Source organism: Prunus avium, chromosome 6 (genome assembly GCF_965620075.1).
Source record: "Prunus avium chromosome 6, drPruAviu1.hap1.1, whole genome shotgun sequence".
NCBI lineage: Eukaryota > Viridiplantae > Streptophyta > Magnoliopsida > Rosales > Rosaceae > Prunus > Prunus avium.
Window position 1 is genome coordinate 32,988,287 of NC_142289.1, and position 26,874 is coordinate 33,015,160.

A 26,874-nucleotide genomic window follows, 5' to 3' on the forward strand; every position below is an offset into this window, starting at 1 on the left:
ACTCTATTTTGACTCCTCTTCTTCTCCATTAGAACTCGTTTTGTTGGTGTTGTCATTGCACTAGCACTATTGAGAGGACAAGTACATAGCATGTGGTGGTACATAAAATCAAAATCAGAAAATTGATATGTTTTGCAGGCATCAGATCGCCTTGTCGTTCCCAAGTCAAGGAGTGTGTTATACATTGAAGGTGCAGTATTTTTGCATATATATATATATATATATATATATATATATATATATATATATATATTGATTCTATCAGGAAATGTAGAATAGAAATTTAGTCTTGTTTGAGGCTCATCATGGGTTGATACAGGTGGATATCTATATATAGTTCTGCCTTTCATAAATAATTTTTTTTGGTTTTTATATGTAGATTATGCTAAAAAAAGGAAAAAGAAAAGTAGTTCATAATGTAGATTGAGCAATATGGCCGATCCAATATTTGGGTTGTTTATGCATATGGTTTAGATTGCAGGCATAATATCTCCATGGGGTTTCTTTAGTTTCTTTTCATTTTGCGAAATGACCAAAAACTCTCTTCATTAGAGAACCTCGTATTTATTCACGGCCAAATGAATAATTCCATGATGACAAAAACCATGTCCTGGCCTATCAACAATATTGTGTCCATTTCCAAGGTTTCCCAACCATTCTTTGCTCTTTGGCTAATAGAAGCTCTGGTAAAAATTTGATCGACTGATGAATAAAAGAACCATAGGCAAATCAATTAAACCAAGTCTCAACTTCGGATGCTCCTGACCAGAAAAGCTAGACTCAAAATGAAACACAATGTAACTTTGCTTCACCACCGAAGGACAAAAGGGCGTGTTTTGACTGATTTTGGATGGGTCAATAATAATTTCTATGGAAAATCACTTCAATAAGTACGTTTGAGGTGCTTCTACCCATAAATGATTCTGTTCCATCTCGAATCACTCCCAAATGAGTATTCAGACCCAATCAAGCCATGTCCTTCGCAAAATTATTACAAATCAAAAAAATGATTCTGTTCCATCTCGAATCACTCCCAAATGAGTATTCAGACCCAATCAAGCCATGTCCTTCGCAAAATTATTACAAATCAAAAAAATTGAAAAGAAGTTGTAGAAGGCCCCTTAATCAAAGGCTGGTTTTTGCCGAAACTGCAAAGTCTCGGTCAGCTGAAAAATCTGATTATATCAGTCCAAACCCTGCTTCTCTCTAATAAATTTAACAACCTTAAAAGAATAACATAGAAATTTCTCTATCATGATCACAGGATATACCCAAATGATACCTTTATATAACCAAGTCTGTATACCGCAAACTAACAAAATGGTGCAGAGTCAGTCAATTGCACAATGTTTGTGTGAAAGAAACTAAAAAAGACCTGCGTACAAAAAAACAAGCCAATTGGGTCAAAGATGTTACGATTATCGGTAAAGTTATATATACTACTCAACATTGTCACATGATGGATTAAGAGATAACAGATATAACACATCCATGGTTGCCCGAGGTGGAAGAGCTTCAATGTTTATTGGGATGGTCAGAAGATCTGTTCAACTTTAACTGAGGCAAATTAAGTTCATAATTCTCTTTTTGAATCAATGGCAAAAATGTAGGATCTACTTTATCTTTACCCAATAGATCAACTATCAATTCTGTAGTCCATGCATCTGCTGAGAAACCCTTCTCCACCATTTGTTGAATAAGTCCTGTCACCCTTACTGTCTCATTGTTATTGATAAACCCTCGAATAATTACGTTATACGTACAATCATTTGGAGGACAACCTTTCTCTTCCATTTCAGTAAGCAGCTTTTCTGCTTCACTTGTTAGGCCCCCAATACAGAGTCCATTAATCATTATGGTATATGTCCTTACATTTGGTTGAAGCCCTCTCGATGATAAACCACAAAAGAGCTCCTTCGCAGACTCAATTTTTTCAGCTATGCACAAACCTTCAATAAGAATAGTGTAAACCACAATATTTACATCCAACTTCTTGCCTTCCATCTCTTTAAACAGTTGGATTGCTGTAGAAAGTTGTCGGTTTTTACACAGACCATCCAGTAGAATAGCATAAGTTTGAACATCTGGAAGTTGGCCACAAGCTTGCATCTCAGAGAACAACTTTTGTGCATCACGTGTTTCGCCCACTTTGCAACAACCATCCACGAGAGTGTTATAAGTAACAGTATTTGGAACCAGTCCCTTACGAGACATTTCCCGAAGAAGCATCATGGCCTCATCCATCATTTTATGCTTACAATATCCATTTATCAATGTGGTATAACAAATAACATTAACCATGGAGCCCTTGCTAAGCATTAGTTCAAAAATATTTTTCGCCTTGCCCATTTGTCCTCGCAAACAGAAACCATCCATAAGTGAAGTGTATGTAACCCTATCAGGTTCAATATCTCTTTCAATCATCATTTCAACCACGCCTTCTGCTTCTCCAACCATCCCCTCCTTACAAAGTGTGTCTACCAAGACATTGAACGTGTACACATTTGGAAAGATGTTTTTACTCACCATTTCATTCTACAACCTTGTAGCTTCTTTCCACTCGCCTAATTTGCAAACTCCATGAATCAAGGATGTATAGGTAATGACATTTGGGGCAATACCCTTGCACATCATTTCTGAGAAGAGGTTTAATGCATCATCAACTAGTGTATCCTTACAAAGACTGTCGATGATTGTGCTATAGACAACTAGGCCAGGCTTGCAAGCTCCTTCCTCCATCTTCCTAAGCAACTGGATAGCTGCACTGTTGTTACCCGTCATGCAGAAACCCTTTATTAGTGTGCCGAAAGTAACCACATCAGGCTTACAATTACCTGCCTTCATCATTTTGTTGAAAATTTCTGCCGCCTCCGCCACTCTATTCTCAAGAAGAAAGCCGTTGATTAGAGTGGTGAAGGTAAAGACATCTGGTTCAAGACCAAGTTTGAAGAATTTTCCCAATACAGATAAACTAAACCCCATTTGGTTTAGATGACAATAGCTATTTATGAGAATGTTTAGAGTATAAACATATGGTCCAATTCCCGACACATCCATTTGGTTATACAAGGAGATGACTGCTGAATAATGTTTCAATTTCACAACTTGACCCAATATTTGATTGAAACGAACAACTGAAGGCGGAGGACGCATTTGAAGCATTCTATCAAACAAATTGAAAGCATCCTCAACAGTTGTGATTGTGGGTACGTTTCTCACTGCCTGGTCTATTTGGGTTCTTGTAGATTTGATTGGTTTCTAAGGCTGAGAGTGAAAGAAAGCAAAGTAATTGCTGGTGAAAACAACAAGAGTGGAGTTAGAGTGAGGACAAGGCATACCTCTCCATCTCCTGCTGCTGCAATAAGAAGAAGAAGCAGCAGCTCTATTCCGCATCATCATTTTCAGCATCTCCCGAATAATAGCACTGAGTAAGAAAATGTGCAAAACTAGCCAACTTTATTTAAACACGCTTTTTGACATCTTCTACTTGTTGGAGTGTGCACAGGACAGCCTCCTCCATGGCGTTCAGGTCCCCTTCAAACTAAAGTGAAGAAAACAACCCAGTTGATAAGTTGGTCCTTCAGTATCCCCAACCAATTAACTCTTGACAGCAGTCAAACACTTTTAACACTTGTTATTTGTTTTTTTTCAGAGAGTCCCCCCATTTTATCAACCAAAAAAAAAGGTCCTCTTCTTCTCTCTCATTTCTCCCTCTTTCTCTTTGCATTGACTCTCTCTCTCTCTTCTAATCTAGTCTCCCTCTCATCTCTACCTCTCTACTTATATAAAAGGGAAAGGTAGAGAATTGTGCAAAATTCAAAATATCTACCTCTCTACTTTGATTAATGATAATAGTAAGAATTGAAAATATTAAACAAATAAAAATAATATAATAAATTTATACATTTTCGTATTAAAAATTTCAAAATAAAAAACAAAATCAGAACATGTATCTTATTTTTATGGAACAACCCCTTTTATGGCTTAAGACCTTACTAGTGCATGCCCGACATGAACTCAACCTGATTCTTAGTAACCTAAAAACCTGTTATTGTAGGTTAAAATCAAAATACATTTGGTAAATAATAATAAAAACCACACTAGAATAGAACTAGAAAACTTATAAATCATAATGTGAATACGCTCTTTGCAGTTATTTTTCTCCATTAAAACTCTATCTTGACTCCTCTTCTTTTCCCTTAGAACTCGTTTTGTTGGTGTTGTCATTGCACTATCACTATTGAGAGGACAAGTACATAGCACGTGGTGGTGGCTCTTATTCATGATCTAGGGCTTCATCAAAACTTCTTTAGTCGTCATCGCTGAGCTGGTGGAATTGACTTGATCACTTGGCTTGTCGTGGTCATCATCTTCACGTGGTCGTGGCTCTTAGATGAGTAAGCCAAACTAAAGAAGAATGCAAAACTGTCTCCCACATTGGTAAGGATTAAACAAGAATTGAAAGGGTTGTGTTGAGTTTCATAGAGGATATTTTTTTTCTTAGATTAACAATTGCCAAAATCGATTGCCAACAATTGCCAAATGGGTAACTATCATTGGCCACATCGATACCCAACAATTGCCAAATGGATATACAGTAACTGACAAATCAATGTACAATAGGCTACTCCTACAAACCCTGCTCCAAATCGTGACCTACAATTTTCAACTCAGAGACCCGTGCTATTACTACAAAAACATTATGGACGACACACAAATGTATATGATGTGGGAACAATTTTTCCTATGAATAAAGTCAATTGAAAGCTAACATGTAAACTCATAAAACTATTTCAATGAATTATGTGGAACGGATTTATATTGATCATGCATCACAAAACTATTTTAATGATCGTTTTCTTTAATAATAGAAGAGCAATATAATGACTTTTTGAAGAGCAAGAAAAAGAGAGTCATGTTAACGTTAAAATCCCTCAGCATCTTAACCTGTTATAGTCGGTATTTTATATATATATAAACTCAATTAGCATGTGCAACGCACATGCTTCATTAAAAACAGATGGTGTATTGGTACACAATAAGGACCCATTACTATTGTATGCTTGTAAGGATCCCATTGCAATGACTTGAAAATAGTGAATGTTAAAGATGTAAATGGGTGTTTACTAAAGTAAGGACTAACATTACAATGTTGGGGAACTAAGGTGCCATGATGTTGTGAACTACCTAAATATAATAAATTACAAGATTTATGTGTCAATTTACATGTTTATGCATATGGTTTACCATATCATGGTCAACCCTAATCCATATTATGGTAATTCCGTATTTATGCTTGTAAGGATCCTAATATGATGAATTGGAATTGGTGAATGTTAAAGATGTAAATGGGGTCCCATGCATATCTTCTTTTTTTTCCGCTCCGTCATCCCAAAAAGTGTGGCTTTTGGTTTGAATGATACGGTAGTAGGAGAGAGAGATTTGTCCAAAGAACAAAAAAAAAAGGAATATGAGAGAGAGAGAGAGAGAGAGGACTTTGGTTAAGGCAATCCCCTTCCATATTGAGGGACACCCTTTAGGGTCCCCTAAGCATAATTCAAACCGTTTTTTTTTTTTAAAGTCTTTATTCATAGATCATCCTTGCAAAAAGATCATGCAAATTGAAAATCATTAAGGCATCTAATTGGGATCAACAAAATAAACGAACATGGTGCTTCAAGAAAAGACTAATAACAACCATCTAATTGCGTGGTTAATCAACTGATTTTTTTTGCAGAGATGATTTTTAAGGGAATATCTAAAAACTAGACAGTTAAGATTATGGAAATACAATGCGTGATGGGGACTACGTGGGTGTCTCTCAAATATGAGGGTTCAAGACAAACGTGAAATCAATATGTGAAACTTGACACTCACTAACAAGACAAACGTGAAATCAATATTATGATAGTCAGATGATCTCACTTAACTACACAATTATCTTTTTATCAATGGCAACTGTAGAAACTGATTTTCATTGATTCACAAGATTTACAATATAGGGTATATATACAAGTGGCTGTGTTGTAACCGTAGGCCCTAATAACAACACAAACATGAATTTGAATTTATGAGCTAATAACAGCAAAACATATGACTGACCATTGCCTATTATTAATGGAATTAACTACTGTAACGGGAAGGAGGAATTTGTAACTCCCTAACACTCCCCCGCGAACTTGACACCGGGGAGGAGACAAGTTTGGAAATCAAGTTGTCAAACCGGGCTGTCGTTAATCCTTTGATGAAGACATCTGCAAGTTGATGAGAAGAGGGAATGAAACGAACCCTATGACTGCCGGAGGCAACACGTTCCCGAACGAAGTGATAATAAAGAGCTATGTGTTTGGTCCTGGAGTGGAAAACTGGATTTGCAGCAAGATATGTGGCTGAGAGATTGTCACAATTAATGATGACAGGATGTTGTATAGGATAGTGAAGTTCATGGAGTAGACCTTGAATCCAGATAGTATCTGCACATGCAGAGGCTAAGGAGTGATACTCAGCTTCGGCACTGGAACGAGAGACTGTGCGTTGCTTCTTTGCACTCTAAGAAATTAAATTGGAGCCTAAAAAGACACAGTACCCATTGGTAGAGCGTCTGGTATTTGGGCAACCAGCCCAGTCAGCATCTGAAAAGGCAACAAGGAATGATGAGTCGGTAGAGTGACGAATAGGAAGGCCATGACCAAGGGTGCCTTTGAGGTATCGCAAAATGCGTTTGACAGCTTCATAATGAACATCAGTGGGAGAACCAACAAACTGAGAGACATGTTGTACTGCATAGGAAATGGACATCATGGTTAGATACTGAAGGGACCCCACAAGTTGGCGATATGTAGTCGGGTCAGGTAATGGGGCTCCATGTGTGCAAGAAAGTCTTCCCTTGGAAGCCATAGGGGTAGAGACCGGTTTACAATCCATCATGCTGTGTCTTTTGAGAATTTCAAGTGCATATTTGGTCTGATGGAGGTGGATAAAATCAGTGTGATATGTAACCGCAATGCCAAGAAAATAATTTAACCTGCCAAGGTCTTTGATGTCAAACTCAGCTCCCAGTGAGTATGATGTCATCAACATAAACAAGCAAAATCATCATATGAAATTGATCCTGATAGACAAACATAGAATCATCAGATTGACTTTGAGTAAAACCAATACGAAGTAAGAATGAGCTAAAGCAGTTGAACCAAGCACGGGGTGCTTGCTTAAGGCCATAAATAGCTTTGTGAAGTTTGCAGACATGATGAGGCCGACTTGGATCAACAAACTCGGGGGGTTGTTGCATATAAACTGTTTCGGATAGGGTGTCATGAAGGAAGGCATTCTTGACGTCGAGCTGTTGAATAGGCCAACCTGAACTTACTGCAATGCTAAGAACAGTCCGAATTGTGGTGGGTTTAACAACTGGGCTAAATGTATCAAAATAGTCAATCCCAAACTGTTGGTGGAAGCCTTTTGCGACAAGGCGTACCTTGTAGCGCTCAATCGTACCATCAGATCGTCGTTTGATTTTTAAAATCCATTTGCATCCAACAATGTTTTGAGTAGAGGAAGGTGGGACCAAAGACCAAGTACCCTGTTTGAGGAGGGCATTAAATTCATCATGCATGGCGTGCATCCATTCTGAGGAGCGAGAAGCTTGGGTAAAGAATGTGGGTTCGACATCAATGTCGAGGAGAGCTGTGAAGGCATGAGGAAGAGGGTATCGTGTAGAAAAGTTGGCATATTTAGGATTTGGTTTGGAAATACCCGATCTGGAGTGAGTGCGGATCTGACTGAGGCGACTAGTAATGGGCTGGACCAATTCGTCGGAACATGGTGGAGTTGGTGGCAATTGCAGGTTGGGGTATAAGGAAGATGGAGATTGTGACACAGGATCAGCGATTGAGGAAGGAGAGAGAGAACGAGTCTGATCTGGCGGCAGAGGTGATGGAGTGCGGTCTGGTGTTCTAGCATGTGGCTGGGAAGAAGATGGCACAGAGAGAGGTGGGGTCGATTGTGGAAGAGAGGTGATAGGGATGAGAGGCAGGTTGGGCTGTGAGGGTGGGATCGGGATTTGTGTGTGGGCTTGTGTGTTGGGCTGTGGACATATAGCTGGAGCAGGTAATATGCATTCCGGCAAAGGTACGGGACTGGGGACAATGAGCAGCAATGTGACCAAATTGATGGCAAGTCCAACACTGCGGTGGGGGTCGAGAGGTGGGAGGAGCACCTAAATTAGAAGAGCCACGCGGAGTCCAAGGGAAAGTAGGAGAAGAGCCATGTGTGTAAAATAGAGAAGAGCTAGCAGGAGAGGAGTGAGCCGGAGTGTCTCTGGGACGGCCACTACGGAAGCGGTGACCACGAGGTTGAGCAGCAAGGAAAGCTGTGGGCGCAGGAGTAGGAGCCATTTGAGTGGCAATAGGTTGCTGCCCTTCAAAGGCAAGGAGACGTGCATGAAGATCCGAGAAGGAGGGTAGGGGTGAAAAATTCAGAATGGCAGTGACAAACATTTGGTAATCAGGACTAAGGCCTCGAAGCACATAGGCAACCAAGTCAGTATTGGAGACGGAAGCATTAATGGCAGCTAATTGATCAGCAAGATGTTTGGCATGAGAAAGATAAGCAGAAATGGTTTTAGAACCTTTGGTGATGGAAAAGAGTTGGGTTTCATTGGCAAGAGACTGTTGAGAGAAATTTTGGCTAATGACATTTGGGGCAATACCCTTGCACATCATTTCTGAGAAGAGGTTTAATGCATCATCAACTAGTGTATCCTTACAAAGACTGTCGATGATTGTGATATAGACAACTAGGTTAGGCTTGCAAGCTCCTTCCTCCATCTTCCTAAGCAACTGAATAGCAGCACTATTGTTACCTTTCATGCAAAAGCCCTTTACTAGTGTGCCGTAAGTAGCCACATTAGGCTGACAATTACCTCCCACAATCATTTTGTTGAAAATTCCTGCCGCCTCTGCCACTCTGTTCTCGAGAAGAAAGCCGTTGATAAGAGTGGTGAAGGTAAAGACATTTGGTTCAAGACCAACTTTGAAGATTTTCCCAAGACAGATAAACTAAAACCCATTTAGTCCAAATGACAATAAATAACAATTAATGAGAATGGTTAGGGTATAAACATCAGGTCCAATTCCCGACACATCCATTTGGTTATACAAGGAGATGACTGGCAAATAATGTTTCAATTTCGCAACTTGACACAATATTTTATTGAAACGAACAACTGAAGGCAGAGGACGCATTTGAAGCATTCTATCAAACACATTGAAAGCATCCTCAACAGTTGTGATTGTGGGTGAGTTTCTCACTGGCTGCTCTAGTTGGGTTCTTGTAGATTTGATTGGTTTAGAAGGTTGAGAGTGAAGGAAAGCAAAGTAATCGTTGGCGAAAACAATAAGAGTGGAGTTAGAGTGAAGACAAGGCATACCTCTCCATCTCCTGCTGGTGCAATAAGAAGAAGAAGAAGCAGCTATATTCCGCATCATCATCTTCAGCATCTCCCGAATAATAGCACTGAGTAAGAAAATGTGCAAAACTAGCCAACTTTATTTAAACACGCTTTTTGACATCTTCTACTTGTTGGAGTGTGCACAGGACAGCCTCCTCCATGGATTTGGAATGAACCATCAGCTTTCAGGTCCCCTTCAAACTTATTAGAAAGTAAAGAAAAAAACCCCTGAAAAATGTATATTTTACAACAACGAAACATTTAAGAGAGACCAGCTAGTTGAAAAAAACAAAACTGATCGAACAATTATAGGCCTTGTTTAGAGGTCTCACTAAACTGGACTGGACAAAATAATAATGAGACTATATAGCCCAAACAGTTAAAAAAGGGCTCACTCGCCCTTCTAATATAGCGCGGCTGAAAATTGGTTCGCTAAATAGCGCTCTCGCTGAATAGAACAAGCGCGTCCGACACAACGCAAACCAGTTTCTTCTTCTTCTTGTCCTGCTTCGTGATATCTTGGTGCAGTGTGTATCGACTCTGCCACACAATTCTGGCATTGACCTTCACGACGGATTTGATTGCAGGAGTGAGAAGCACTTGAAATATTTCTCCATTCTAAGGGCACCATCCATGTGGGTCTTGATTGCAAGAGTGAATTTCTTGTTTCTGATGATGCTTTTAGGCCACCTGAAATTACAGAGCCTATGGATGCTGTGAACAACATGGTCATCAACCAATTGAACGACTCTGTTTGTACTTGAAGTGGGCTTTGTCGGTTTTAAATCGTGGATATCAGCGACATCGCAAATTCCTGAACCCAAATGCACGAAAGGTTTGCTTGTTTCTTTGTCTTATTTTGTTGCCATTATTGCTGGTTCAGAGTCCATTGGTTTTTGTTCATAAGATTCATAGGTTTCAATCTTTGAAGAATTGGGTTTGGGGCTTAATGCTTCTGGTGTTGGGCAAAAGTCCATAGCACAACATGCACTCCAACTGTTTGCTAAAATGTGGCACTCAGTTAGGTTATGCAATGGGGTGGTAATGCAATTCTTGATTTTGATCTTGGCTACCACATGGGCATTCGAGACAAAGGTAGTGGTGGGTTTCTCAAGAGTTGCTTCATTGGAGGACTAATGACATGCTTAGTCATTGGTTTGGCACCAAAACATGCCAAATTTTAGTCTTTTTTGCGGTTGTGTTGAGTAGTCTAGCTTATCTATTAGATAACGTGTCCCCTTTTTTTTTGTGGTTGTGTTGAGTAGTCATCGGTTCGTCACATTACATTAGTCATATATGTAATATGAATCATACACTCTGTGCTTTTGAACATTCAAATTGAGATAGATGTTTTTTGTATGTCTGCAATTGACATTGACTTTTAAGCCTTACATGAGTTTGTTGATTTTGATTTTTTGGTCTCTTACAATCCGGATTCAGGTGTTTTTAGATGGAACAACCCCTTTTATCTTTCAACTCGATCATATATGTTGGGTTGAGGTTTCGACCAAAAAAAATATGTTGGGTTAAGGCCTTACTAGTGCATGCCCAACATGAACTCAACCTGATTCTTAGCTCCATTATAGCACATGTTACCCAAACCACTTCGATAGTGGGTGCCTCCTTTTGGGTGCAATGCATCCTCTATACTCAGTTAATGGAAAATTCTACCGTCCTTTAGTGTATGGATATACCAAAGAATATAGGGCTCGTTTGGTACATCGGATTGTACTGATTAATTTTTGTCAGATAGTATTAACCTGTGGAGAAGAACCCTAGGGAGAAAAAGATGAAAATATCATATGATTTTTCAAGTGAAGATGTGTGTTATTTTTCACGTAGAAGGCCCCTTAATCAAAGGCTGGTTGGTTTTTGCCGAAACTGCGAAGTCTTGGTCAGCTGAAAAATCTGATTATATCAGTCCAAATACCCTGCTTCTTTCTAATAAATTTAACAACCTTAAAAGAGTGACATTGAAATTTCTCTATCATGATCACAGGATATCCCCCAATCATATCTTTATATAACCAAGTCTGTATACAGCAAAATAACAAAAACATGCAGAGTCAGTCAATTGCACAATGTTTGTGTGAAAGAAACTTAAAAAGACCTGCGTACAAAAACACAAGCCAATTGTTTCAAAGATGTACAATTATCGGTAAAGTTATATCTACTACTCAACATTGTCACATGATGGATTAAGACAACAAATATAACACATCCATGGTTGCCAGAGGTGGAGGGGCTTCAATGTTTATTGGGATGGTCAGAAGATCTGTTCAACTTTAACTGAGGCAAATTAAGTTCATAATTCTCTTTTTGCAACAACGGCAACAATGCAGGATCTACTTTATCTTTACACAAATGATCAATTATCAATTCTGTAGTTGAAGCATCTGCAGAGAAACCCTTCTCCACCATTTGTTGAATAAATTCCATCGCCCTTACTGTCTCATTGTTATTGATAAACCCTCGAATAATTATGTTGTAGGTCCAACCATTTGGAGAACAACCTTTCTCTTCCATTTCGATAAGCAGCTTTTCTGCTTCACTTGTTCGCCCCCCCGTACAGAGTCCATTAATCATTATGTTATATGTCCTTACATTCGGTTGAAGCCCTCTCGATGATAAACCACAAAAGAGTTCCTTTGCAGATTCAATTTTTTCAGCTATGCACAAACCTTCAATAAGAATAGTGTAAACCACAATATTTACATCCAACTTCTTGCCTTCCATCTCTTTAAACAGTTGGATTGCTGTAGAAAGTTGTCGGTTTTTACACAGGCCATCCAGTAGAATAGCATAAGTTTGAAAATTTGGAAGCTGGGCACAAGCTTGCATCTCGTAGAACAACTTTTGTGCATTCTGCACTCTACCAGCTTTTCAAAAACCATCCAGAAGAGTGTTATAAGTAACGGTATTTGGAATTAGTCCCTTACAAGACATGTCCAGAAAAAGCATCATGGCCTCATCAATCTTTTTATTCTTACAATATCCATTTATCAATGTGTTGTAACTAACAACATTAACCACCGAGCCCTTGCTAAGCATTAGTTCAAAAACATTTTGTGCCTTGCCCATTTCTCCTCGCAAACAGTAACCATCCATGAGTGAACTGTACGTAACCGTATCTGGTTCAATACCTCTTTGAATCATCATTTCAACCACGCCTTCTGCTTCCACGACCATTCCCTCCTTACAAAATGTGTCTACCAAGACACTGAATGTGTGCATATCTGGAAAGATATTTTTACTCACCATTTCATTCAACAACCTGGCAGCTTCTTTCCACTTACCTAATTTGCAAACTCCATGAATCAAGGATGTATAGGTAATGACATTTGGGCCAATACCCTTGCACATCATTTCTGAGAAGAGGTTTAATGCATCATCAACTAGTGTATCCTTACAAAGACTATCGATGATTGTGTTATAGACAACTAGGTTAGGCTTGCAAGCTCCTTCCTCCATCTTCCTAAGCAACTGAATAGCAGCACTATTGTCACCTTTAATGCAAAAGCCCTTCACTAGTGTGCCGTAAGTAACCACATTAGGCTGACAATTACCTCCCGCAATCATTTTGTTGAAAATTCCTGCCGCCTCCGCCACTCTATTCTCGAGAAGAAAGCCGTTTATTAGAGTGTTGAAGGTAACGACATCTGGTTCAAGACCAAGTTTGAAGAATTTTCCCAATACAGATAAACTAAAACCCATTTGGTCCAAATGACAATAACAATTAACGAGAATGCTTAGAGTATAAACATTAGGTCTAATTCCCGATACATCCATTTGGTTATACAAGGAGATGACGGCCGAATAATGTTTCAATTTCGCAACTTGACACAATATTTTATTGAAACGAACAACTGAAGGCAGAGGACGCATTTGAAGCATTCTATCAAACACATTGAAAGCATCCTCAACAGTTGTGATTTTGGGTGAGTTTCTCACTGGCTGCTCTAGTTGGGCTCTTGTAGATTTGATTGGTTTAGAAGGTTGAGAGTGAAGGAAAGCAAAGTAATCGTTGGCGAAAAAAATAACAGTGGAATTAGAGTGAAGACAAGACATACCTCTCCATCTCCTGCTGCTGCAATAAGAAGAAGAAGAAGAAGCAGCTATATTCCGCATCATCATCTTCAGCATCTCTCGAATAACAGCACTGAGTAAGAAAATGTGCAAAACTAGCCAACTCTATTTAAACACGCTTTTTGACATCTTCTACTTGTTGGAGTGTGCACAGGACAGCCTCCTCCATGGATTTGGAATGAACCATCAGCTTTCAGGTCCCCTTCAAACTTATTAGAAAGAAAAGGGTTAATGACCTAAATGGTCCCCAAACTATTGCCCCAGTATCATTTTGGTCCACCAACTAAAATTTTCAATTCAAATGTCCTTAAACTTTTTATTTTGTACCAGGATGGTCCATCCGTTACAGATTCCATGACTTCTGATCACGCGATAGCCACGTGACTGAGTTTTGAAAGGTATATACGACTTTTTGAGAAGCTAACACAAAACTCCCGGGTTATTGATTTCAATGGTCCCCCAACTATTGCTCCGGTATCATTTTGGTCCCCAAAACTCCCATTTTCTTCTTCTTCCTCCTCCCTCCCAACTGCAACATTGGATTATCTGTTAAAAACTCATTGGACTCGAACCAATATAGAAAAAGAAAATGGACTAAATCCAATACCACCTTAAGCTTTTGAGTTGGGACCTAGATGCGAATTGAGTTTCTATAGAATTACTCATGTTGCAAGATTTACTGTTAGCAATTCAGAAAGTTTCAGTCTTTTTGTCGTTTTGGTGCTCAAGATGCGCCAAATCCCTCAATCCCCATCCCCCGCAGCCTGTGGCGGACCTGTGCAGGCGCAAGGAGGTGCACCTGCACCTCCGGTCGCCGGAAATCACCATTAGAGGTGCTGGAGTTGCGCCTCTGCTCCAGACATGCGATGCACAGAAGGTGTTCGACGAAATGCGCAAGTCACTGGGCTTGCTGCGCTGTTGCTGCGCGCCTATTTTTTTTTAAAGATGCCTGGCCAAAATGACGTCGTTTTGGACCAGGATTTTTAAATTAAAAAGAAAGGGAAACTGATGCTGTAAACGGACCAGGCTTTTTGTGGGCTTTTCAAATGGGTTTTATTTCCTTACTTAATTGGGTTTTATTTCCTTACTCAATTGGGATCTCTTTATTCAATTGGGTTTTGGGAATTCCTTAATTAAGTAGGATTGAGAATTCTCTTTATAAAAGACCAATTTAACATCACCCAATTTCATCAAAGTGTGTGTGCATCACAAGAATCCCGTGTTCTTTTTTCCTTCTTGAGTACGCCAATCCAAAGTAAGTCGAATGCATTTTTTTTTTCTTGACCAAACTCCAATTTTGTTTATTCTTCTTTTAATATATGTATATTTTGGTTATTTAGCTCTCTCTGCTCTCTGTGCATTTTTTTTTGGTTTTTTTTTTGTTTATTCTTCTTTTAATATAATAATAGATATAAAATCCTTATTTTATTTTAATTGTACAGTTATGGAACGGTACTTTCAGAGAAAAAATTTAAATCCTCCTTCAAATAATCCATTTATGAATATTGTGAAAACAAGAAGGAGTAGAATATACAACTATGTGTATTTACTTCTTTCATTAGCTTTAGTTTTACCCATTGCAACTGCTTCGGTTGAGAGAGCTTTTTCAACTATGAATATTGTGAAAACACCATTGCGGAACAAAATAGGGAACCAATGGTTGAGTGATAGCTTGGTTGTTTACATTGAGAAAAATGTTTTTTCTTGTATTAGTAATGCAAATATAATGTGACGTTTTCATGATATGAAACCTCGTCGGCAACAATTGTAAGTTAATTTTAATGTTATTTTTTTAATTAATTATGAATAAAATCAGTATTGTTTAAATGATAAGGATGTTTAGCCCTTTTTTTTTTTTTTTTTTTTTTTTTGGGAGCTCTTAACTTTTAAAAATTGCACCTCCGTTGAAAAATTCCTAGGTCCGCCGCTGCCCGCAGCTCCCCAACCCCAACCCCTCGGCACCAGTCACCGCCTTCAACCTTTCACCGCCTCATTGTTGGACGAAGCTGTGGTTCCAATGGTGCTCAAGAGGATACTCACCTAAAAATACAGTTTTGTCCCTTGATTTCACGGAATAATAAACAGACTTTGACGGATGGACTATCTTGGTACAAAATAAAAAGCTTAAGGACGTTTGAATTGAAAATTTTAGTTGATAGACCAAAATGATATTGGGGCAATAATTTGGGAACCATTTAGGTCATTAACCCGAAAGAAAAAGACCCCTGAAAACTGTATATTTTACATCAACAAAAAACAAAACTGATCGAACAATTAAAGAGAGGTAGTTATGATAATCTTATATTCGAAAGACGAAAAAGAACTCAGTTGATAAGATGGTCCTTTAGTATCCCCAGCCAATTAACTCTTGACAGCTGTCAAACACTTTTGACACTTCTAATTTGTTTTTTTTACGCCTACTCCACTGTTCTTGTTTCCCTCTGCAACTCAAAGTCCTCTTCTTCTTTCTCATCTCTCCCTCTTTCTCTTCTCATTGACTCTCTCTCTCTCTTCTAACCGAGTCTCCCTCTTATCTCTACCTCTCTTCATACCAAGGTAGAGAATTGTCAAAAATTCAAAATATCAAAAAATACCTTTGATTAATGATAATAGTAAGAATTGAAAATATTAAATAAATAAAAATAATATAATAAATTTATACATTTTCTTATTAAAAATTTCAAAATAAAAAACAAAATTAGAACATGTATCCTATTTTTATGGAACAACCCCTTTTATCTTTCAACTCGATCATATATGTTGGGTTGAGGTTTCGACCAAAAAAAATATGTTGGGTTAAGGCCTTACTAGTGCATGCCCAACATGAACTCAACCTGATTCTTAGCTCCATTATAGCACATGTTACCCAAACCACTTCGATTGTGGGTGCCTCCTTTTGGGTGCAATGCATCCTCTATACTTAGTTAATGGAAAATTCTACCGTCCTTTAGTGTATGGATATACCAAAGGATATAGATTATTGGATTGAGAAAAACAAAATATAAACTAATCTACACCATTCAATTTGGAGTAACCTAAAAACCTGTTATTGTAGGTTAAAATCAATATACATTTGATAAATAATAATAAAGACCACGCGAGAACCAGAAAACTGATAAATTATAATGTGAATACGCTCTTTGCAGTTATTCTTCTCCATTAAATCTCTATCTTGACTCCTCTTCTTCTCCATTAGAACTCGTTTTGTTGGTGTTGTCATTGCACTAGCACTATTGAGAGGACAAGTACATAGCACGTGGTGGTGGCTCTTATTCATGATCTAGGGATTCGTCAAAACTTCTTTAGTCGTCCTCGCTGAGCTAGTGGAATTGAGTTGATCACTTGACTTGTCGTGGTCATCATCTTCATGTGGTCGTGGCTCTTAGATGAGTAAGCCAAACTAAAGAAGAATGCGAAACTGTCTCCCACATTGGTAACAAGGATTGAAAGGGTTGTGTTGAGTTTAATAGAGGAGATTGTTTTTTTTCTTTTTATTAACAGTATTTCTTTGCTTATTTGTAGATTAACAATTGCCAAAATCGATTGCCAACAATTGCCAAATGGGTAACTATCAATTGCCACATCGATACCCAACAATTGCCAAATGGATATACGGTAACTGACAAATCGATATACAATAGTCTACTTCTACAGACCCTGCTAAAAAATGTGACCTACGAATCTACGATTTTCAACTCAGAGACCCTTGCTATTACAGCAAAAAAATTATGGACAACACACAAACGTATATGATGGGGGAACAATTTTTCCTATGAATAAAGTCAATTGAAAGCTAACATGTAAACTCATAAAACTATTTCAATGAATTATGTGGAATGGATTTATATTGATCATGCATCACAAAACTATTTTAAGTATTGTTTTCTTTAATAATAGAAGAGCAATACAATGACTTTTGAAGAGCAAGAAAAAAAGAGTCATGTTAACGTTAAAATCCCCCAGCATCTTAACCTGTTATAGTCGGTATTTTTTATCTATAAAAAAAACTCAATTAGCATGTGCAACGCACATGCTTTATTAAAAACAGATGGTGTATCGGTACTCAATAAGTATGCTTGTAAGGATCACATCGCGATGAATTGGAAATGGTGGACGTTAAAGATGTAAATGGGTGTTCACTACTAAATTCACATGGGCAAAAGGGTTGACCATTAACTCCGTATGGAACGGCGTCTTGATCGGTGCCTTGGGAATACTCTTTGGCTTGACACTTGGGATTATTTGGATTGTTATACTCTCCCTAGACTTTGCTCGGATCATAATCCCTAGAGTTTTGGCAAGCTGGCTCGTCCCCGTGCTTCCCTTTTTCATTTTCAGAGAGCTTGGTTAACACATAAAGAATTTCATCAGTTTGTTAAGTCTACATGGGCAGCCACTCACTCTTCTATGGACCTAATTTTAATCTCACTCACAAACTGAAGATTCTCCGTAAAGCTTTGCGTGCTTGGAATTGGGAGGTTTTTGGGGATGTTAATCATAATGTGACTGCGCGCCTGATGGAACTTGATGCTTTTCATGAGGTAATAGCACGTGATGGGGGGTCAGATTTTTTATTTAGCAAGGAGAGTGATCTGTAGGCTTCGTTAACTGAAGCCTTTCGTGTTCAGGAGATTTTTTGGAAGGAGAAATCCAGAACTAAATGGCTCGCGGATGGGGATAGAAATACTTCTTTTTTCCACTCTATGTGTAAAATTCGGAAAGCCCGCTTTTCTATTTCTCTCCTAAAAAATGGATCCACTATTCTGGAGGATCCGTGCGCCATTCAATCACATGTTGTACAATTTTATTATGATCTTTTTGCCACTAAATTGATTACTGATACTAGGTTAGTGGAAAAAGTTATCCCTTCTTTAGTTACAGCTGAGGAAAACTTGAGTTTGATTGCTTTTCCTAGCGCTGAGGAAATTTTTGTTGTTGTAAAACAAATGAACCCTTCTAGTGCCCCTGGTGCTGATGGTTTTAGTGGTCACTTTTTCTCAGAGTGTTGGGATATTGTGGGCAAAGAGGTCGTGTGTTTCGTTCAACAATTTTTTCGGGATGGTTACCTTCCAGTGACATTTAATTCTAGCTTCATGATCCTCATTCCTAAGGTTGATAATGCTGTTTTGATGGGGCAGTATCGGTCCATTGCTTTGGAAATTTTTTTGTTCAAGATTATTCCTAAAATTCTCTCTATGCGGCTTGCTCCAATTGCCTCTCGGATTATTTCCCCTCAACAACATGCTTTTGCTCCAGGTAGGAATATTGTTGATGGTATTATCCTTACTTATGAATGTTGCAATTTGTTAGACAATGCATGTGCTAGAGGTAATGTGGCCCTTAAGTTGGATTTGGCAAAGGCTTTCGATGCTTTGTCATGGGATTTCCTACTGCGTGTTTTGACTTCGTTTGGTTTTCATAGTGTGTATGTTGAGTGGGTTCATATCCTTTTGCATTCTGCCAAGCTTTCTATTCTTGTTAATGGACAAGTTTCTTGTTAATTTTCTTGTGGGTTGGAGTTCGTCAAGGTGATCCTTTGTCTCCGCTGCTATTTTGTCTGGCTGAAGAGGTGCTTAGTCGTGGTATTTCAGATTTGATTAATTCTGGTAAGCTCATTCCAATATCTTTGCCCTGCGGGGTGCAAACAATTTCCCATGTTCTTTTTGCAGATGATATCATTGTGTTCTATAGAGGCTCCAGGAAAAATCTCTCAATCCTTATGGATTTTTTTGAAAGAATATGAGCTTAATTCTGGCCAAGTTATCAACAAAACAAAGTCTAATGTTTTTCTGGATAAGAGTCTCCAGCACTGCCATCGTTTGATTTCAAATGTTCTGGGCATCAAGGTAGGGTCGTATCCCTTTAATTATTTGGGTGTTCCTATTTTCAAGGGCAAGCCTTGTGCAATATATTTTCAGGGTATTATAGACAAAATCATATCTCAGCTTTCTTCATGGAAAGGGTCTCAGCTTTCTGTGGCGGGTAGACTTCAGCTACTTAAGTATGTTGTAGCTAGTATGCTTGTTTACAGTTTTCAGATCTATGAGTGGCCAATATCTCTGCTTCGGAAAATTGAGACTTGGTGTCGTAATTTCCTTTGGTCTGGCGCCTTTGACAAACGTGGGGTTCCTCTAGTTTCTTAGTGTCGATGTTGTGCTCCTATGGTAGAAGGTGGTCTTGGCCTTAAGTAGCTAGTGGTTTTAAATCGAGCATTTTTGCTTAAAAGAAAGGCTTGGATGCTCTTTCATCTTCTTCTTCGAGCTGCCAGTTTCTTCGGGATAAGTTTTGGCGAGGGGGTAAGATTTGTTCTGCTTATGTCCCATCCTCCATTTGGCCCAGCCTCAAGCGTATTTGGCTAGATTTACTCAGCTATATTCGCTCTCTTCTTAGAGATGGTAGGAGCACTTCTTTCTGGTGGGATAACTTTATTGGTCAACCTTTGGCTAATTATTTTGGTCTTCACCCTTCTCTACGGCCGCGCATGGGGGAATTGGTTTCTTAGTATCATGTAAATAGTGTCTGGCACCTTCCGTCTCTCCTAACTTTGCACTTTCCAGGTGTTTGTGAGCATATTATGGATATTTCTTCTTTTCATGATCCTGCTGCAGGTGATTTGTTAGTTTGGGCACCATCCTCGTCTGGCGCCCTTTCTGCAAATGACACTTATGAATTCACACGGCCTAAGTTTGCCGAGGTTCCTTGGTGTAAGTTAATTTGTAAACCTTTTATTACGCCCTGGAAATCATTTTTAGTGTGGAAAGTTATGCATGGCAGGCTTCTCACAGAGGATTTTCTTCAAAAGAGTGGTATTTCCCTTTCTTCTATGTGCTTATTTTGCAGGACGGCTTTGGAGAATATTAATCATTTATTTTCCGAGTGCCCCTTTACTTGTTCCATATGGAGTTCTATATATTATTTTTTGTCTGCACTTTACTCCGAGGCTTTTAGCGGTTATTCTTTCTTCTTGCCCATTCGTTCATTTTAGCCCTCGGCTCATGGATATGTGGCTTCTTATGTTCGGAACTACTGTGTGGCTAATTTGGGATTTAAGGAATAAGTTGCAGTTTGAGGAGAAGGTTTCTACGGTTTCTTCTGCTTGTCGTACCATTATTAATCATGTGTGTGCCTCTAGTCCTCTGGCCATGGGTCATATGTCGAATAAGGTGCTTGATCTGCGTACTATTCGTTCCATTGGGGTGCGATGTCGTCCCCGCCCTAATCCCAAAATTGTTGAGGTTATGTGGCATCTCCCTTGTTTTGGCTCTGTCAAAAATAATATTAATGGCGCTTGCAAAAGCAACTCTGGTAAAGCAGGTAGTGGTGGAGTGTTTCGCGATTATCAGGGCCATGTTCTTGGGGCATTTTTGGCCAATTTAGATGTTCCTAGTGCAGTTCATGTTGAAGTTTTAGCGGTCATTAAGGCGATTAAGCTTGCTTGGCTCCATGCTTGGCATAATGTTTGGATTGAAACTGATTTGTTGTTAGTTACTAAATTCTTTCGCTCCCCACATTTGGTCCCTTGGCTTCTACGAGTTGATTGGCAAAATTGCTTGCATCGTCTCCAACACATGTCATTCAAGATTTCTCATATCTTTCATGAGGGTAATCATGATGTTGATGCTTTGGCAAACCACGGTGCTTTGGGCTCTAGTTTAATTTGGTGGGATACTGCACCTTCTTTTACTTTGCCTTTTTGTCAACGGAACTGGCTGGGCATGCCTAATTACCGGTTCTCCTAGTCTCTTTTGTTTACTCTTTCAGAGTTTTGGTCTCTTAGGTTAGCATATTGTTGTGCATTTCTGTCAGTCTTTCTCTTCTGCAGGGTTTGGTTTGGTCCCCCTTGTTGTTCTTGTATCTCCTTTTTGTTTCTTATTAATAAATTATGATCAAGGGGACGGACGAGGGGCTTACGGAGTGTTGGTCCCCTCTTTGAGGGTGGTGGATGTTTGTGCATCTGATGACTGATACTGAGGAGCTAATCTCACCTAATCCTTTGGTTTATTTAAAAGAAAAGGACTAATATTACAATATTGGGGATCTAAGGTACCTTGACATTGTGAACTAGATCCTAAATCTAATAAATTACAAGATTTATGTGACAATTTACATGTTTATGCATATAGTTTACCATATCACGGTCAACCCTAATCCATATTATGGTAATTCCCTATTTATGCTTGTAAGGATCCCAATATGATGAATTGGAATTTGTGGACGTTAATGATGTAAATGGGGTCACATGCATATCTTTGTTTTTTTGCTCCAACAGCCCAAAAAGTGTGGCTTTTGGTATGAATGATAGGAGAGAGAGATATTTGTCCAAAGAACAAAAAAAGAATATGAGAGAGAGAGAGAGAGAGAGAGAGAGAGAGAAGACTTTGGTTAAGGCAGTCTCCTTCCATTGAGGGACACCCCTTAGGGTCCCCTAAGCATAATTCAAACCATCTAATTTTCCAAGTCTTCATTCATAGATTATCCTTGCAAAAAAATCATTCAAATTGAAAATCATTAAGGCATCTAATTGGGACCAACAAAATAAACGAACACGATGCTTCAAGAAAAGAATAATAACAACCATCTAATTGAGTGGTCAAATGGTTTCATATTCAATTGAGTGGTCAAATGGTTTCATATTCAAATGGTCAAATGGTTTCATATACTAGACAGTTAAGATTATTGAAATACAATGCGTGGTGGGGACTATAAGGGTGTCTCTCAAATATGAGGGTTCAAGACAAATGTGAAATCAATATGTGAAACTTGACACTCACAAGACAAACGTGAAATCAATATGTGAAACTTGACACTCACAAGACAAACGTGAAATCAATATTATGATAGTCAAATGATCTCACTTAACTACACAAATTCTCTTTTTATCAATGGCAACAATGCAGGATCTACTTTATCTTTACACAATACATCAACTATCAATTCTGTAGTTGAAGCATCTGCATAGAAACCCTTCTCCACCATTTGTTGAAAAAGTTCCATCGCCCTTACTGTCTCATTGTGTTTGATAAACCCTCGAATAATTACGTTGTAGGTCCAACCATTTGGAGAACCACCTTTCTCTTCCATTTCGATAAGAAGCTTTTCTGCTTCACTTGTTCGGCCCCCAATACAGAGTCCATTAATTGTTATGGTATATGTCCTCGCATTTGGTTGAAGTCCTTTTGATGATAACCCACGAAAGAGAACCCTCGCAGATTCAATTTTCCCAGCTAGGCACAAACCTTCAATAAGAATAGTGTAAATCACAATATTTACATCCAACTTCTTGCCTTCCATCTCTCTAAACAATTGGATTGCTGTAGAAAGTTGTCGATTTTTACACAAGCCATCCAGTAGAACAACATAAGTTTGAACATGATCTGGATGTTGACCATAAGCTTGCATCTTAGAGAACAGTTGTTGTGCATCACCTAATTTCCCCACTTTGCAATAGCCGCCCACAAGAGCGTTAGAAGTAACGATATCTGGAACCAGTCCCTTACAAGTCATTTCCCGAGGTAGCATCATGGCCTCATCCATCATCTTATGCTTACAATATCCATTTATCAATGTGTTGTAACTAACAACGTCAACCATCGAGCCCTTGCTAAGCATTAGTTTAAAAACTTTTCTAGCCTTGCTCATTTCTGTCGGCTGCGCAGATCTCACGGCCTGGGGTTCCGGGCCGAGGGGATGTGCGTTGACACGTGGCTTCCTGCTTTTGGATGCGGTGCGGTTGTGCACGGGCGTGCCAGCACGGTCTACCGTGTGTCGAGAGGTTGATGTGGATGGAAATGGTTAAGTGGTGCGCCTGTTTGAACTCGTCTTCTAATCAAACGACTGTAGCCGAGAGAGGAACTGATCTCGGCTGTAAGGTTCACGGCTTGAGCTACAAGGCCGTTTAGGGGTGGTGCTGATGGTGGGTTTTGGGCGGTGCTCCGGCGCGCTGCTCAGTGAGCGGCGGTCGTATGATATATGGGGTGAATGAATGAGTAACATAGATGGTGCTCCGGTGCCTTGAAAATCAAGGGTTGTATGATATATTGATGAATGGATTTTCCTTACAAAATAACACTACTCCTAGGAAAGCAAGTAAAGATATTGAAAGTGCATTACAGGAAAATATAATTTGCTCCGTGGGAGGCTTTTGTTTGGTGTTTGAACCCCTTGAAAGTAGTCTTGAGCCTTGTATTTATAGGAAGAGTTCCTGAAGGAGTAATCGAGGCTGAAATCCTACATAGTGGAGTCTGATTAGAGCAAGTGGGTAGTCCAATCGACATTTGGGATCGTGAAGTATGGTGGTGTGACCCCATAAATCCTGGTGAATCTCGGCCGCCGCCCTGATCGTGGGTTCTGCGCCTCTGGCCGTGGGGACGCATTTATTGTTCTGATAGTTGGTCACCCAATCTCTCAAGCTGCAAGAATTCTTGTGAGAATGTCTGCGTCTAATCACTCTGTTTCCTGTCGCCACAACCTGACTTCAGTCACTACAACCTGACTTCAGTCACTTCCCACCTTCCCTCGTGCATTAAATGCTTATTTGTGGCCAGTGGGTTTGCTGCAATAAACAGAGGCATTACTTCATTAAATGAAGCATGGGACCCTGCTATCACGTGATGATTTGATTTTTTAATATCATTGGCCATGATTTTGTTCGGCCTCGGCCTCGGCCTATTATCGAGGCCGAGATGATCGTGCCTTAGCAACTTTCTTTTGTCTTCAGGAGGGCCAAATATCTTGGCGAAACGCTGCGTTTGAGCAAATGCCAAGGCCGAAAAAAGGGGCTCCTTCGGTCAGTTCATGGTCGTGATTTATTAGGCACAAACAATTTCTCCTCGCAAACAGTAACCATCCATAAGTGAATTGTCTGTAACGGTATTTGGTTGAATATCCCTTTCATTCATCATTTCGACCACGATTTTTGCTTCCCCAACCATCCCCTCCTTACAAAGTGTGCCTACCAAGACACTGAATGTGTGCACATTTGGATAGATATTATTACTCACCATTTCATTCAACAACCTTGTAGCTTCTTTCCACTCGCGTAGTTTGCAAACTCCATTCATCATTTCATCATTTCTGAGAGGAGGTACAATGCATCAATTACTAGCGTCCTGAAAGTAACAGCATCAGGCTGACAGTCAGTATTTTTGCATATATATATTGATTCTATCAGGAAATGTAGAAGAGAAATTTAGTCTTGTTTGAGGCTCATCATGGGCTGATACAGGTGGATATCTATATATAGTTCTGCCTTCCAGAAATAAATTTTTTTGGTCTTTATATGTAGATTATGACAAATAAATAAAAAAGATAAAAAAAAGTAGTTCATAAAAAAAATATGGCCGATCCAATATATGGGTTGTTTATGCATATGGTTTAGATTGCAGGCATAATGAATAATTCTCTTCATTTTGCGAAATGACCAAAAACTCTCTTCATTAGAGAACCTCGTATTTATTAACGGCCAAATGAATAATTCCATGATGACAAAAACCATGTCCTGGCCTATCAACAATATTGTGTCCATTTCCAAGGTTTCCCAACCATTCCTTGCTTTTTGGCTAATAGAAGCCTTGGTAAAAATTTGGCTTCATCTAAAAATTTGATTGACCGATGAATAAAAGAACCATAGGCAAATCAATTAAGCCAAGTCTCAACTTCAGAGGCTTCTGACAAGAAAAGCTAGACTCAAAATAAAACACAATGTAACTTCGCTTCACCACCAAAGGACCAAAGGGTGCGTTTTGGCTGTGATTTTGGATGGATTGCGTTTTGGCTGTGATTTTGGATGGGCCAATAATCCCCTCTATGGAAAATCACTTCTCCGTATAATCACTTCAATAAGCACATTTGAGGTGTTTCAACCCATAAATGATTCTGCCCAATCTTGAATCACTCCCAAACGAGCATTCAGACCCAATCAAGGGTTAGCAAATTTCACCATGTCCTTAACAAAATTATTACAAATCAAAACAATTGAAAAGAAGTTGTAGAAGGCCCCTTAATCAAAGGCTGGTTTTTGCCGAAACTGCAAAGTCTTGGTCAGCTGAAAAAGCTGATTATATCAATCCAAATACCCTGCTTCTCTCTAATAAATTTAACAACCTTAAAAGAGTAACATAGAAATTTCTCAATAATGATCACAGGATATCCCCCAGTGATATCTTTATATAACCAAATCTGTATACCGCAAAATAACAAAAACATGCAGAGTCAGTCAATTGCACAATGTTTGTGCGAAAGAAACTAAAAAAGACCTGCGTACAAAAACACAAGCCAATTGCTTCAAAGATGTTACGATTATCGATGAAGTTATATCTACTACTCAACATTGTCACATGATGGATTAAGAGATAACAGATAAAACACATCCATGGTTGCCCGACGTGGAAGAGCTTCAACATTTATTGGGATGGTCAGACGATCTGTTCAACTTTAACTGAGGCAAATTAAGTTTATAATTCTCTTTTTGCATCAATGGCAACAATGCAGGATCTACTTTATCTTTACACAATAGATCAACTAACAATTCTGTAGTCCATGCATCTACTGAGAAACCCTTCTCCACCATTTGTTGAATAAGTTCCATAGCCCTTACTGTCTCATTGTTATTGATGAACCCTCGAATAATTATGTTATACGTACAATCATTTGGAGGACAACCTTTCTCTTCCATTTCAGTAAGCAGCTTTTCTGCTTCACTTGTTAGGCCCCCAATACAGAGTCCATTAATCATTATGGTATATGTCCTTACATTCGGTTGAAGCCCTCTCGATGATAAACCACAAAAGAGTTCCTTTGCAGATTCAATTTTTTCAGCTATGCACAAACCTTCAATAAGAATAGTGTAAACCACAATATTTACATCCAACTTCTTGTCTTCCATCTCTTTAAACAGTTGGATTGCTGTAGAAAGTTGTTGGTTTTTACACAGGCCATCCAGTAGAATAGCATAAGTATGAACATCTGGAAGTTGGCCACAAGCTTGCATCTCAGAGAACAACTTTTGTGCATCACATGTTTTGCCCACTTTGCAAAAACCACCCACAAGAGTGTTATAAGTAACAGTATTTGGAACCAGTCCCTTACAAGTCATTTCCCGAAGTAGCATCATGGCCTCATCCATCATCTTATGCTTACAATATCCATTTATCAATGCGGTGTAACTAACAACATTAACCATCGAGCCCTTGCTAAGCATTAGTTTAAAAACTTTTCTAGCCCTGCTCATTTCTCCTAGCAAGCAGTAACCATCCATAAGTGAAGTGTATGTAACCCTATCAGGTTCAATATCTCTTTCAATCATCATTTCGACCACGCCTTCTGCTTCTCCAACCATCCCC

The 26,874-nt window shown here is 39.0% G+C and overlaps 3 protein-coding genes and 2 pseudogenes across 6 annotated transcripts; all 5 read right to left on the reverse strand.

Annotated features, from left to right (window-relative positions):
* Positions 1-383: 383 nt before the first annotated feature.
* LOC148294060 (uncharacterized) lies at positions 384-9,561 on the reverse strand. Of its 2 annotated transcripts, XM_088254375.1 has the most exons (3): positions 9,428-9,561; positions 3,339-3,541; positions 384-2,878 (listed from the first exon to the last, which is right to left on the reverse strand). In XM_088254375.1, exon 3 carries the CDS (start codon positions 2,527-2,529, stop codon positions 1,516-1,518), a length of 1,014 nt encoding a protein of 337 aa, XP_088110501.1. In that variant the 5' UTR covers positions 2,530-2,878; positions 3,339-3,541; positions 9,428-9,561; the 3' UTR covers positions 384-1,515. The 2 variants fall into 2 exon arrangements, with proteins under 2 accessions (XP_088110501.1, XP_088110500.1); XM_088254374.1 differs by having other exon boundaries at positions 384-3,541.
* LOC110752752 (uncharacterized) lies at positions 5,892-9,497 on the reverse strand (annotated as a pseudogene). The gene is made up of 2 exons (XR_015836421.1): positions 7,025-9,497; positions 5,892-6,779 (listed from the first exon to the last, which is right to left on the reverse strand). The product of XR_015836421.1 is annotated as an uncharacterized LOC110752752 (transcript).
* Positions 9,562-11,522: 1,961 nt separating the features above from the next.
* Positions 11,523-13,731, reverse strand: LOC110752753 (uncharacterized; annotated as a pseudogene). The gene is made up of 2 exons (XR_015836422.1): positions 13,519-13,731; positions 11,523-13,107 (listed from the first exon to the last, which is right to left on the reverse strand). The product of XR_015836422.1 is annotated as an uncharacterized LOC110752753 (transcript).
* An 8,662-nt stretch (positions 13,732-22,393) lies between these two features.
* LOC110752749 (uncharacterized) lies at positions 22,394-23,175 on the reverse strand. Its single transcript, XM_088254713.1, has one exon. The coding sequence runs from the start codon at positions 23,171-23,173 to the stop codon at positions 22,394-22,396; it is 780 nt and encodes a 259-aa protein (XP_088110839.1). The 5' UTR covers positions 23,174-23,175.
* Positions 23,176-25,627: 2,452 nt separating this feature from the next.
* On the reverse strand, positions 25,628-26,870 carry LOC110752750 (uncharacterized). Its single transcript, XM_088253972.1, has one exon. It carries the CDS (start codon positions 26,868-26,870, stop codon positions 25,929-25,931), a length of 942 nt encoding a protein of 313 aa, XP_088110098.1. The 3' UTR covers positions 25,628-25,928.
* Positions 26,871-26,874: the final 4 nt, after the last annotated feature.

Coding starts and splice junctions, on each gene's coding strand:
- LOC148294060 (XM_088254375.1), bottom strand. CDS start 2,529: ATGGTGAGTAAAAACATCTTTCCAAATGTGTACACGTTCAATGTCTTG.
- LOC110752750 (XM_088253972.1), bottom strand. CDS start 26,870: ATGGTTGGAGAAGCAGAAGGCGTGGTCGAAATGATGATTGAAAGAGAT.
- LOC110752749 (XM_088254713.1), bottom strand. CDS start 23,173: ATGAGCAAGGCTAGAAAAGTTTTTAAACTAATGCTTAGCAAGGGCTCG.